General features: G+C 33.9%; 1 protein-coding gene across 3 annotated transcripts in view; it reads right to left on the minus strand.

Moving 5' to 3' along the window:
* Positions 1 to 15,060, minus strand: part of BPHL (biphenyl hydrolase like) — a 60,105-nt gene that overhangs the window by 31,963 nt on the left and 13,082 nt on the right. For 2 of the 3 annotated variants that reach the window (XR_004231039.1, XM_012541688.1), the window contains exons 2-6: positions 12,697 to 12,859; positions 11,555 to 11,658; positions 7,851 to 8,017; positions 2,801 to 2,954; positions 446 to 577 (exon numbers count right to left, since the gene is read on the minus strand). Coding sequence is in view for 2 of the 3 variants with exons in the window: in XM_012541688.1 (XP_012397142.1) it covers positions 446 to 577; positions 2,801 to 2,954; positions 7,851 to 8,017; positions 11,555 to 11,658; positions 12,697 to 12,815 (676 nt within the window). In the remaining variant the exon portion in view is untranslated. The remainder of the gene's footprint in view (positions 1 to 445; positions 578 to 2,800; positions 2,955 to 7,850; positions 8,018 to 11,554; positions 11,659 to 12,696; positions 12,860 to 15,060) is intronic. The other variant, XM_003760222.4, reaches the window with a different exon arrangement.

Below are 15,060 nucleotides of genomic sequence, written 5' to 3' on the forward strand. Positions count from 1 at the left end.
ACAAAGGACTAGGGGAGGGAGGTCAAGCTCTCAGTACCAAGGAGAAAGATTCATTTGGTCTTTGGTCAGGCTCTTGGTGGCAGGCTCTCCTCCTTCATTTTCTCCACTGAAATCAAGACTCCAGAAGGCCTCTAAGAAAGCTGCCCAGCCCCAGGCAAGGAGACAATAAAGGATTTAGACTTTAACACCTGGCTGTTCTCAGTGATTACTGAACTGAAATGAAGGCTGCCCCCAGAGATCTCCAGGAAAACCGGACAAAAGAACATTACAAACCATTTTGGAATATTACTGAAATTATGTTTTAAAAAGACCTATGAATTATTACAAGACAATAATGGCAGCTTTTTCTCTACTATTTTTAATGGTTTAAATAGGATATTTAATATATGGTAATGATAATTTTCTATTTTGTTATTTGTTCTATCAGGCATTTCATGTAACTTACCATCTGGTAGGTCTTTAAACTGCAATATTCCATCTACCCAATTCTCACAGGTTTTGGCTAAGTATTCATATCCATATAGTGCTTCCAGAGGTTTTCTTGTTCTCTCACTCCACTTTGAAACATCTCTGATACCTGAAAAAAAACCCCAAAAAGAAACAACAACTTAGTTGTAATATGTACCTTACAAATAGGAAACTTTAGCCTAAAACAAAGACCCTTGAGTCTTTGGATTAGATTTTCTATATTTGAATATACTATTCAGGAAAAAAAATGTCTTTAATTATTCTCATCTAAGTAAAAGGGGAATTATATATATGTATATAGATATTTAAGACTTAGTTTACTATATCTGATTGCTTACCATCATCTCAGGAGGGGAGAGGGATAGAATTTTTCGAACTCAAAACTTAAAATTGTTTTAACATGTACTTGGGGAAAATAAAATTCATTAAAAACTTTTAAAAAACAAAGATGTAGTGAGCTGCCTCAGTGGTAATAAGTTCCCCATTACTTAGATGCCTTCAAAAACAGGCTGTATAACTACTTGTGGAGGAGATAGATATTATAATGGGTATTCTTGGTGCTGGCCTCAATAACTTAGAAGGCAGGCTCTTCACCTTTTTGGGTCATGAGTCCTGTTTTTAAAAATTAATAAAAAAAAGATACATAGAAAAAAGTATAATATTTACAGTTCCTGAGATAACATTTTTAGTCACAATTCTGAAATAAAGTCTTAATTCAATTTAAAAAAAGACTTTTTAAAGACCTAGTTATTTTAATACAGTATTTATACAGAAAAAAAATAATAAAAACTATTTCTTACCACCAAAGAAATATATAGGTACAAAGTACTACAACTGTTCACAAGAGGGTGTATGACATAAGGAAACTAAATTTATAACTAAAAATTACATTTCTAAAAAAAAAAAAAAAAAAAAAGGAAGTAAGTTCAGTTGCTTCTTTTGCTCTTCATACAAAACTACAATGACAAATTTATGTAATAATAAAGATATTGAAGAGCCAGAATACTGTTAACTGAATACAGTTAACATGGAATTTTGAAAAAGAACTTCGTTTCCACCATCTAAAAATGGATAATGCTTATATGAATTCTCTATGTCACTGATTAAAAAAAGTATAAAATGCACAGCACAGTGCTAGCCTTCTAACAAGTATTCAATAAATACGTGAATAGAATAAATGTACATAGCTAAACACATTTTAAAGTCAGTTTGTCCAAAAGTATAATTTGAAAGTTTATTTCAGGGGTGGGGGGTGGGTATGAAGGGATTGGGGAGAGATAAGGAGGGGGAAGGGGAACAGAGCTAGAAGATAATTCAAAATTAAATCTTCACTGCCTAGCATGATGATTTGCACACATAATTATTGATTTAGAATCAAAAGGAACTTTGGACATAATTTTGTTCAATATATTTTTTTGATGAAGAAACTGAGTTAGATGGAATATTTCAGTTAAAGACCTATCAGATGTTAAGTTACATGAAATGCTTGATGAAACAAATAACAAAATGGGAAAGGTGTCATTATCATGTATTAAAAACCCTATTTAAACCATTAGAAGGTTAAATGACTTTATAAGATTGCCAACAGTAAGTAGTAAAGCCAATATTTGAATCTAGTCCTTCTGAATCTTGGGTATTTAATTAATACTTGGTTAAATGGATAAATAAATCAGGAAACCTTTTAATTGATAATTGAGTCACTGGTCTTAAGAATGTATGGTATCACAAACATCTAAATAATTAATTTGTATGTCAATTTCAATGGTTGCTTTTCATTTAAGGAACTCATATCCCTTTTCCTTAATGGTAATAGGAGAAGAATAATTAATTGGATTTGGAGTGAAAATATCTGATTTTAAATCCTAGCATTCTGGCTCTGTTATTTAGCCTCCATATGATCTTAAAAAAATCTTAATCTTTCCATGTATTGTTTCTTTATTGATGATACCAGATGACTATTCTGGATGATTTCTTAAGGTCTCTAGCAATTCATTTGTAATTTATAGTTTAAATGTGCTGAGGAACACCATATTAAATAACCTACTAACAACTTCTATGTCTGAGAGGCAGGGTTTGAGATCAGATCTTCCTGCCCCTAAGGTCTGCCTACTTTCTATCACTTCATACTTCCTTTTCATAATTATACTTTCAAAATAAAAAATGGAAAATTTAAATCATTGACCTAGTGTAATTACTTTTTAGATATTATTTCTACTTTAAAACTAGGGAATAAGATGCACAGGTATTAAATGATCAATTACCATAGATAAAAAATGAAATGGAAAGAGAATAGCTTCATTTGTTATGGAAATCTTTTCTTTATTGAACCTACCATGATAAATCATTTCATCCTCATCAGTAACATAGGCATTTGCTCCCCAAATTACCAACTTGTTGATATAAGATGGGTACTTTGCAGCTGCAACGAGTGCAGTTATCCCACCATCACTCCATCCCAGCAAAGAAACTGTTTTAAATTTCAGTGTCTGTGATTGGTAAAACAAAATGTACAGTAGAAGTTATTGGTCTTTCTGCTATATTGGCGAAGAAGAAAAAATTTCCTAATTTCCAGTTATTTTAGTGTATCTAAGTGCTTGGATACTTCGTAAATAATCCTGGGCTAGAGAAAAAAGAATTTTTTTTAAAGGGCAGAGAAACTTAGCAGAAAAATGGTCTATCTTACTTAGAGAAGGAATCTGGAGTTTTTTGAAATAGTTCTCAGACAAGAAAGCCACTTAAATCATTGCTCATACAAGCACACATCTTTTCGAGGTAAATAAGATAGTATTTGGGAGTTTTAGTGAATTACAATGTTTGAAAATTAGGCCCATATGTGTAAAATGTAGGAGCTACAAGTTACTTTTTTTGAAAGAAGAAAACCTCATAGAATTAAATCATAAAAGAAGACTCGTTGAAGTACAAGAAGAAATTTTTGAGCATCAATCAAAATAGCATGTTCAATATTAACTTTGATTTGATACAACTGAGTATTATAACTTTCTTTATAATTAGTTACATTCCAATCATTCCTTTCAGAAAAAATTCTGGGACAATTCTAGTTTCTTTGAATTCTAGGACTCTAGAATGACTTTAGTTTGTGCTTTTGATTATTTCTGGTTTTGAGGTAATTTATCAAAAATACATTCCATATATCATCTAATAAAAATTATTTTGGTAGCTGAAAAGAATTCTTTAAATATAATATCTACAAGGAAAATCTTTGCTCTTTTCTTTTTAAACCATAAATTTAAATAGACCTAAAACCCCCTATAATAATGTAAGTTATGCATTTTTTGTATATTTGTATAAGTGAAATTCTAATCTTTGGCTTTAATTCTGACAACACTCAACGATATATGCCACAAAATCATTCTTTTCAGACCCTCTATATATTATTATAAAACAAAAGTCTAAAATTCCCCACTATCCTCCAAGGCTACATATAAAAGTCAAAGGTTAGGGGACATGATAAAGTCATAAAGAATGGCTATAGAGAAAATTTATTTTTTTTATTTATATAGTAAAATGGCAAGCTTTAGCATCATACATGAAGGGGAATGCAAAGAAGGAAAGAGCAAACAAGAATTTTTATTGACTCAAGTTTTCTTTAGACAAGGAGTTTATTTCTCATGTCAGGTTTAGGAGTAGCTCCTACCAGTAATAGCAAGTTTGGGGAAGTTTCAGTTTCCATTAGTAAAAGAAAACATATTAACACTCTTCTGGGTCTGAACCTAGATGCCTGTTTACAAAAAATGATTGCCTGAGGGATATTACCTAATCACTAAGAGGTTCAATGTTTTATAAGAAATCTTTCCTTATCTAGGGAGAAATTGGAAAACTGGCAAGCTGGGTCTCTGGAGGTCAGACTATAATTATAAGGACAAAAAAAAAAAAATGGTTCAATCACTACATACCACTTACTGCCCAAAGAGAACAGGAATTTAGATCAAAACAGAAGTTACTAAAGATAGTTATAAACTGAATAGGGAAGTTGCCCTTTAAATGTAATCCATGGGTACACCTACCACATGTTCCAGTCAACTGAAATATTTTTGTGAGGGACATCAGAAAAGATGAGGACAAAACCCACGTCAGTTACTTAGTAGCTATTCATTGTGGACAAGTCACTTATGGCTTTTCTGAATAATCTAGTAAGGCTCATATGCAATAACATATGTAAGTAAAATGCTTTGTAGAACATAAAGTTAGGTTATCAACGTTGATAATAGTTGTTCCATTTCCCCCCTACATAAATAGGAAGTTATGGCAAGACTACAGCATTTCCTAAGGTTTAGGAAACTGCTTTGCACAGAAAGTATAACAAATTTATTCCCTATGAATAAGTAATTATGAAGTGACTAATCACTCAGCAAGTGAAATACTCAACTAGCTTTTTTTAAGCACACACTAAGTATCAGGCATTGTACTAAGAATTATGATAGAGAGAAAGACAAAAAATGTCCCTGCTCTCAAGATGATCATAGACTAATGTGGAAGACCCAACTAGATAAATATAGGATAAATTGGGCATAATCTTAACCACTAAGGTTTAGGAAGTCTGGCAAAAGGTTTCTGGTGGAAGGCAGGACTGTTCTTGAAGATATCTGAAGGGAGTGTGTTAAAGGCATTAGGAGATATCCAGAGAAAACACTGAGCTAGTAGACAGAATGTCCTAAGTCAGCCACACCAAGGATACCAGAGTTAACTTGAACAAAGAGGACCTGAAAAGAAATAAGTTCTAAGAAGACTGGAAAGAAAGGAAGGGGCCAGGATACAAAGGGCTTTGAAAGTCAGAGGACTTTATATTTGTTCCAGAAGGTAAAAGGGAACCACTGGAGTTGATTGGAGGAGAAGGGGTTAATATAATCAGATCTGAATTTTAGGAAGATCAATTTAACATAGAGGTAGAGGACTTTTTTTCTTCTGCCAAGGATCATTTGGATATTTACAACATCATTCAAAAACAATACAAGATTATCAACTTATAGAACTCAAGAAGAGAGAGATTATTGTGATTGCCTTAGCAAATGATTTGAAGGTTCTTATGTAGTTTGCAGACTAGACATTCCCTATCCCTATCAGATTATTTAAGGATGACTTGGAGTAGGGCTAAGATTTGAGGCAGGAAGCCCATCCTGCAGGCTATTCCAATAGTCCTATCATGAGGTGATGAGGGCCTACCCTAGAGGGATGTCAATGTCAGAGGGAAAAGAGGGCATATATGAGAAATATCATGAAGATGAAACAACAGGACTTGACGGGTAGAGAATGATTCTGAAAGATGACATAGACTTTGAGCCTGGGTGACTAGAAGGACCCTCAATTGTAAGAGAGAAGTTAGGAAGAGCAGAAGTCTTGGAATGGAAGTCTTGGTACTGAATATATTGAGTTGAAAAAGTTTACTGAACATCCAGTTCACTATGTTTAAAGATGTAGATATGAGACAAGATAGGAGAGGACTGAGTTAGATAAGTAGATCTGAGAGTGATCTGCATAGAGATGATCATGAAATCATGGGAGCTGATGAGATAACCAAATAAAACAGTATAAAGGGAGAAGGCACAATATAGATCCTCAGAGAATTCTTCTTACATTAACATGCATGGTAAGGATGAAGGAGACAGAGAAGGGAAAGGTCAGATGGGTAGGAAGGAGAACAAGGAGAGAGCAGTCATGAAAACCTAGAAAAGAAAGCATCAAAGAGAAGGGGATCAACAGTGTTGAAGGGTAAAGAGAGCTTAAGAAATGAGGAAGGAAGAATATGCATTTTTATAGAATTTACTAGACACCAGACAGTATGCTCAAGGCATTATACAGATATTACCATATTATCCCCATTTCATAGTTAAGGAAATTAAGGTAATTAGTAGTTAAGTGAGTTGTCCAGGATCACAGAACTAGAAAGTATTTCTGTCGAATCTGAACTGATTTTATTTAAAATTTATTTAAATTTAAGATTTATTTAAAATCCTCCTGATTTTAATACCACCGCTCTATCCAGTGAGGTACCAGAGGTCTTTCAACATCATGAGAACAGAGAAGAGACAATTAGATTTATCAGTTAAGAGATTCTTAGTAATTTTGGAGGGAGCTGTTTCTGTCAAATGATAAGAAACCAGACAGTAAAAGTTAAAAGGAAAGTAGAGACAGTACTGTTGTAGATAGCCCTTTATAGAAACAAAGAAAATGCTCTAAAATAAGAAGGGATTTAAATAAGAAGAAAACACTAAAAACAAAAAGTCTACATTTGATCATATTGGAGTTGATGAAAACTTCAGTACTAATGACTTTTTTTTATTTTTTATTTAATAGCCTTTTATTTACAGGTTATATGCATGGGTAACTTTACAGCATTAACAATTGCCAAACCTCTTGTTCCAATTTTTCACCTCTTACCCTCCCCCCCCTCCCCTAGATGGCAGGATGACTAGTAGATGTTAAATACATTAAAATATAAATTAGATACACAATAAGTATACATGACCAAAACGTTATTTTGCTGTACAAAAAGAATCACTTTGAAATATTAGTACTAATGATTTGAATGAAGATTTTTTTTTTTTTTTTTTTTACTGAAAAGGCAGCTTTCTTTTTCGGAATAGGTATGTCAAGATATTTGGAGATACCCCGTTTCCAAGAGCTAAGGCCCAGCAAGCAGGCTGTACCTTAAGCCTGGCATAACAATAATCCTTTACATGGTGGATGAATTTAGTTAGCCCCAGCAAAGTCCCAGAATTGTTCCTCCCCAGCATCAGATCTCTGAGCTTGGAAAAGTATAAAGTCCTTTTATGAATCAAATTTATCACAATGTTACTGTTACTCTTCATTGTCAGGCCTGCTGATCTTTGCAGCCACAGATAGAATTATAGAGATCTCTCTACACTGTCTCAGTTCATACCTATCCCCCTACTTCCTATTAAGGGCAGAGCTCCAGCACATGTATGTCTGCTTGGGGGCTGTTTTTCTCATTTTGAAATTAATTAAACTTCTGTTTGTGTCTTGACTCTCCTGTCTCTGGCCGGCTCTGTTTGGCTCCAGTTGATCTGGTTAACAGATATCTACAAAGTTCATATATTATATTCTCTGATTCTATATTCTCTAAATAAAAATATATAAATGTTGTACAACATCTTCTAATACATGAAGCAGTCATTTGTGCTGAATAATAGATGTTATTTTCTGTTTCTAAAGGACAGAACTACAAGAAGTAGTTTCCTTTGTGACCACCAATGGAAGTTGTGGAATATTTCTTCTACTCATATTTTAATGTGACAATCATCTATCTTGAGTGATTTGACTATAGGCAGCTGGTTTTTAAGACAGAGTTGAAGAAAAGTCAAATGAAAAAAATTCTTTCTTCCCTCCCTTCCCAAACCCGTTACCTTCATCAGATCAACAGCATCTTTTGCATCCCTTTCAAAGAAGTCCACGGGAAAATCGCGATTTGGGGGGATGGAATGCCCATATCCTCGAGGATCCCAGGCTACTACTGTGAACAACTGCTTATTCAAGTTTTTGAGCTGGGGTCCAAAATCACTTTGTCCACTTCCTAAAAATAGTCACTTTGTTACTCATAAATTAGAAATTTAATTATATATAAAACGTTTTTTTTTTTAAGATAGGTACAGAAACATCTTTAAAATAAAGATCTAGTTGCAATTTAGTGTTATCATAAATAGATATTCCCTGGATTATCTGTTTACTCTACAATCCTGTCTAGGGTTCCCCCCAATGGCTATTTTGGGAAAGACAGTTCTTTAGAGAGGTAGTTGGTGGTTCCTCAATAACTTCCTGTACCTTTTCAGGACCTTGAATACTCACTAATCCTGATTTACTTAGTTTAGAATTATTGAAACAGAATAAAAGCAGATCTGGAGTTACAGCACTGACATAATTTTACACTGAAAGATTTTTTTAAGTAGTTCAGAAATAGAATGCTCCTCAATAAAATGATATGCAAAATTATATGATTAAGAATTTGACAAATAAGAGATAGTTTTCAAAATGAGAATGCCCTCTTTTGAACTTTCAGAAAAATTTTACTATGCAAATTGGGCTAGCCTTATATTATCTTTTTTTTTTCTTCTGGTAACAACTGGCTAAAATATTTAAAAGGAAAAGTTCTAAGAAACTAGAGAAAACTAACATTTTTAGACTCTCTTAGTGAGAAAGCTGAGCAAATTCATACATGCCCAATAGGCAAAATTGTACCAAGATATTCTTGATACTACAGTGGGGTGAATTCTTATCACTCCCAACCTATCTATTCAGCTTTTGTCACTATTTGTCAATGCTTGACATTAACACCAGCAAATTTAGGGTATCTGGCCTCTGGCTACAATCATACTTTCCATACTCTTTTCACAGATTTGTGCAAAGATACAGACTAGAAGAACTCAAACTGATATCAAATAAGAATTAAAAATAACTCTATTTCATTTCTGTATGAGCCCTCACAGACCAATCCATAAATAGGTACCAATCTCTAAATTTGGATATTCTACCAAAATGTACTATCCAAGATAATGGGCTATCATAAATACCAGGGGTTCATTCTATCTTGTTTATATTATCTATTCTAACTTCAGAAAATCTATTTGTAGACCATGCCTGATCCCATAATGAAAGATAGATGCCATCTGACTCTGCTACCTCAATAAACCTATACTGGTGGAAGCTAGGATCCGATTCTGTCCTAAAAGTATATTCCATTTTTAAAAAAATCATTCACTTTTTTCACTTATTCATTCTAAGAGATATTCCACATTTGAAATATGAATCTGAATCTGAATGCCAAAAAATTCTCAGGGTAATTCTAACTGGTATTCACTCAAGATTAATTCCAAAAAAAAGTTAAATTAGTTACTGCCTGAGACAGATATTTGTGGAACTTTGTAGCCTCTTTCTTCACATCAGAAGCTTCAAAAACTGTATTAAAGCTTCTTAAAACACTATTTAAAATCAATATAGTCATGTACTGATCTGATGATTACTTTCATAGAATGTCCCATAAAATTAGGACTATACACTGACCAAAACCAAAAAAAATCAAATGTTAAAAAATTATCATTGCTTGTAATAATCACAGTATTTTAACTTGAAAGAATCCTTAATTTAATCCTTTTACTGCAGGAATCTCCTATACATCATCCTAATAGTTTGAACACTTCTAGTGACAAAGGACTTAGTAACTCAAAACATAGCCTATTCCTCTTGTTCATAGGGATTAGAATTGGATGATATCCTAAAAGTCCAATATCCTTTCTGTTATAAATGAGGAAACTGAGGCTTAGAAATAAAGTGATTTATACCAAAATAGTTATCAGAGGAGGGATATGAATCCTTAGTGCTATTTCCCCTGTCCACTGAAGAATGGAGTTTTGAACTCTTGTTTTCTGATTATAAATCAAGAGTTTTAGCAACCACACTAGAAATTCTGCCCCACCTTCTAAAACTATAAAGGTTCAAATTTGACCCTCATTCCATATTACAGCCTTTCAAATACTTGAAGACAATGAAAATGTCTCTTATCCAAGTTAAATATCTTTCACCCATTCTTCATATTTTATGGTTGAGTCCATCCTTGCCATCTTTTTTTGTCACAACTCTTCCTAAAATATAGTCTCCAGAATTAAACAAACTAATGAGAAGCAATGGTGCAAAGAATGCTGAACTCGGAATCATTAAGACCTGGGTTTGAATGTTTAATCATGAAACAAATTATTTAACCTCTGAGTTCATTTTCCTTGTATATAAAATAGGAATAATATAATACTTGCAGGCTCAATTGTAAAGGATTGTTGTGAGAACAATGCTTAACAAATCTTAAAGCACTACATAATTTTTTTCCAAATGTGTTCTTATCCTCCCCCTTTATTTTTTCCAAATATATTCTTATCCTTCCCCTTTTTATGTAAGTTTATTGTAAAAGAATTTGAAGGATGGCATATAGAAATAAAGGATTAAAAATAATTTTTAAGACAAAACCTGTCAAATTTTGCTTTGGATCTATAAATAAACTCCAAGAGTCAGAGGGCAGATAATTCTCCCTGCTACACACAGACTTCAAGAGGGAAAACTGAGAATGTTGCTATAGGGGCACTGGTGCCTAAACTTAAAGAGTCAAATAAGGTCTACCATGGACCATAAAGGTCTTAAAGGGATCCACAAAGAGGGAATTCACTACATCTGGTCAGCATGCTTTTCAGTCATATTTGGGAAAACAGTTTTGCTGGTCAGTAATCTCTCACCAACAGGCAAGCCCCAGCTATCTGTCTAGAATGGGAGTAGGACAAGTTCAAATGTGGCTGTTCAAGTGGTGCTGCCTGATATTACCAATTTTGATTCAAGTCATCATAATAATAAAAATGTGAACAAGGATAGAGAAGGAAAGAAAAGAATGAAATTCTTTTCTATGGTTTCAGATGACTCTGAACTTGAACTATTAGGGAGTCTAGTGAAATTGCTAGGCATTAGGATTTATTGAGCCGTTTTAAGTTCCATCATGGTTTAAGTTCAACCTACTTTAACTTTTACATATAAGATATTCCCATGAGAAAATGGTGTAGAGCTTTTTTTTATATTTTATTTAATTTTTAGAAAACTTTTGTATTTTTCCCAGTTACATGTATAAAAACAATTTTTAACATTCTTTTCCCAAAAAAACTTTTGAGTTCTGAAATATTCGCTTTAATCAAAAAATGTATTAATTACATTCCTTTTCTGGAAAGACAAAAATCTAATATTTTAGATTTTCAATAAAGGTTAGAACTGAAAAGGCTTGGGGTTTAAGCATCATTTAAGTATCAATTTTAATTCTAATTTTCTATTCCCTTTCCCAGAAAGAATTCTAGATAATTAATATTCTACGTTGTTTCTAATAGTAGAATCAAGTGTTCAAAAAGTCTTAAACACTTTAGAAAGTTACATATTTTTCTAAAACATTAATTTCATGGTTGAAAACATTAGTAGAAATTTTTTGAAGATGATGAAAGCAATAACCGATATTTGGCAAACAGAACTATAATTATATTGTATTTTAAAACATGCAAATAAAAGAGTTCTAATGAAAGTCCAAATGCCACACCTAACATTCCAGGAAGTAGCAAAACTGCATGCTTTCCTTCTCCAGTTTGTTGATAATGCAGGTGAACACCATTCACTTCCACTTTAGCAGACGTTACTGAGGTACTGGAAGAACAATCCCCATCCACAAAAGAATATTATTCATTAGTATCAACTAACATGACAAAATTACTGTTTTATATATTATTGTAATCATCAATTCTTATTTTTCTTAGCAAGGATTCTTACTTTTTGAATCTAATTCTCTTTCTCTGTTAATAAAAGAGTATTGAATGTCAGGGAGTGAGGAATCAGTGAAAGACCTCCACTAAAATAAGAAATTTCCAAAGTTTTGCTTTATTCACTCAGAAAGCATTTTGTAAGCATCTACTATTTGTCAGGTCCTGTCTTAGAATACAGAGATTAAATAAGGTGCTTAAATTCTCTTGGGGAGAAACATTTAATGCAACATAGATATATATCTGACAACTAGGGGCAGAGAGGAATCGGTCAAGTTTGAGGTTGTATTGTTGTTGTCCTTTGTTTTCGAAGACAACTAAAATGACATCACTGTAAGAATTGAGTGACAATGTGTCTGACTATGGCTGATCAAACCAACCTGAGCTCAGAATTCTCTGCCACAAATCGGACACAAATAGTCCATATGAATTGTTGGGGTAGCTTCTTTAATTTTGCATATTTCGTGTTTTTTGTAGCTAGTTCCATTCTGCTTTACTAACAGAGCACAGCACCTTCTCTGATGAGAGCACGCTATACTGGGTAGTCCTGTGCCAGTGTCTCCCATATCATACAATTGCTAAGTATCTTACCTAAAGAGGAAAAAAAGGGAGCAAATTCCAATTAAGAATGAAGAGATAGCCTGAAGCCTATCCTTCATAGATGACCAAAGACTTTAAATGCTAAACTGAATTTATTTAAAGGAGGGGCAAGAGAGAAGCTGTGGAGCTTCCTAAAATATTCAATCTTTGTTTTATTAATATTAATCTAGAAACCATATGGAGTGTGGATAGAGAAGAGCAGACTGAATGCTAGAAAAATTAGATTACAGGAGTTTTCTTGATGACAAGTGATTAAGTGACTGAACCAGGTTTAAAATGAAAAGGGACCTCAGAGGTCACTTAATTCAACTTAAAGCTTTGGCACCATTGTATTACACTGGATGTGTGTGTCCCAGGCAGAAACCCTGAGGTGATTCTTGGCAGGCAGGAATACTTGGGATGAGTTTGATTGGGACAGGTCCTAGGAAACATATTCAGTGCCATAATCACTGTGATGATTCTCTTGGGGGCCAGTAAATCCAAGCAACCTGGAAGAGAGGATTAAGATTACTGAAGGGTTATGGGTTATTTATATGGGTCCCAGAATGATTTGGGGGCCAGCCCTAAAGCAATGACATGCTGCAATGCCATAGAAACTGAAGAAAGACAGAGATTAGTTTTTAATCTTTTTAATGTGTAGAGTTTGGGCTAACCAATCAAATGGAACTCATGTTCAAAAGTCATTTGACAAGAAGGAACTGAGTCAGGGAACTTTTAAAGGGTTTGCAGCCAGGATCTAGAAGTTGCGAAGGCAATTAGTCTAACATTTTACAGCTCTTGTCTTTACTTGAGAGAGAGAGAAGGGATTTGGATTATTCTTGGATAGATAGGGACTTCTAATGAGAGCATAGGCAGGAAGCAACATAACATAATTCTATTCCAGGATAGTTTTGGACAAGGATGGACTCAGAGTAGTGGACACCTGTTTTTCTCCTTCATTATGTCACAATGGTATGTGAAACTCAATTTCCAGTCTTAATGGCAAGGAAGGGGGGGAAGTGCCCAACAATGCTTATGTTAAATTTCAGAGTTAAATTACTCCATGGATCTATCAATGACACATGGGGTCAGTTCCGGTGAAAAGTATATTACAAATGGATTTATCAAAGTATACAAAACTAAATGCCTTAAATATAACTTTCAGGCTTTATTCCTGTCACAATTAGAATTTAACAAAAGAAAAATAGGATAGATGACATTATGGGATTAAGAGCAATGTGACTGGTTGGAAGTTTGGTAATGGGGGCTGGCAATGCTCCTTTCCCCATTCTGTCAGGAAACTAAGAAGTACTTATTGTCTGAGTCCAAGTGAGTGGCCCCAACTTTTGGACAGCAAAATCAGCAAAGCAGACCTTCAAGAATAATTTGGTGGAGATAAGATGTAAGGCCTGGCCCTCTTAGTTTCTCACATATTCCTCAATACTAGTAAAACTCCTTAAGGCAAGAATAGGTCAGTGATTAGCAAGAGAGCTATATTTCTAATTAACCCATTATAGGCTAGCTGATTTCTGAAGTTCAGAGACAAAGAACCATGACTTAAACAATTACAGGACAAAATCAATTAATTATAAATAAGATCAGTAAGAAAATGATACAGAATCAATCTTAATCTTCTTATTCCCTATTTATCCTGTCTGTCCTTCCTATTTCTGTCATGCTTTCCCCCATATTGTTTTCCCTTAAACAATTATTAAAACATATTTTAAAATAAAATAATTTCAACTAATTCATTAAGAAAATAATACAAGTACATTTTCACAGAAATTTTTTTTATTAAGTAATAGTTTCAGTAAAATTACAAAAAGAAATGATTTGAGAGTAATGGATTATGAAATCAAGTAAATTATTAAGAGTTCATTTTCTATAAAAAGTCTTAAAAAAAAGTTATTTTTAAATGATAGTAGCTAACCAACTAACAAGTAATTATCCAGTTCACAACCCACTCATTTTATGTCCTTAATGTGTTATAAGATTAACATTAATAAATATTTGCTGTAAAGGACTGAAACTCTGAGTTGATGCACTGAGGTTGGACAATTGAGCACTTAAGGCTAATTACCGATTGGACAATACTCTGTAAGCATATACTTTGAAAATGGCCCTTCCCACTATTCTGTGCTGGTTCAATCTTTTGGTGTATTCAGAGAATTGTGGAAAAGATTAGGGGGTGGAGTAAGATAAGCCAGAATCACTTTGGTGGTGGAGGTGGAAAAGGAAGGTCATGGAGATCCTGCATCCATCCTGTTCACTTCTACCCTTAAAGACCAAGAATAAAGACCAGGGACTTTTGCTTATCCTGACTCTGGCTGATTCTGAGGCCTTCAGGGAGCTAACTCGGACTTCCATTTGGTGTCCAATGTGTGGACCAAGGACCCTAATTTCACTGAAGAAGTCCCTGATGACCAGGAAATAGGGTGAGTATTTTAATAGACAAACAGGGAACTTACTTTATTAAGGGCTAAACTAGTAACCTTTTCTAGCTGAAATGAGGCAGATATTGGGAAAAGATTCTCCCCCATCCACAGCCCCACCCCCACCCCTGCCCCAAGGGGGCGCTATGGAACGCATACTAAAGTTGATCAAGGGACAAGGCTTACTTGTAACTTGGGAGCAGATCGCTAGACTCTTGGGTACATTAGAATGCATGTCCTCTTGGTTTGTAAAGGAAGAAGATATAGGGCCAGATAAT

This window comes from Sarcophilus harrisii, chromosome 1 (genome assembly GCF_902635505.1).
Source record: "Sarcophilus harrisii chromosome 1, mSarHar1.11, whole genome shotgun sequence".
In the NCBI taxonomy this organism is placed as follows: domain Eukaryota; kingdom Metazoa; phylum Chordata; class Mammalia; order Dasyuromorphia; family Dasyuridae; genus Sarcophilus; species Sarcophilus harrisii.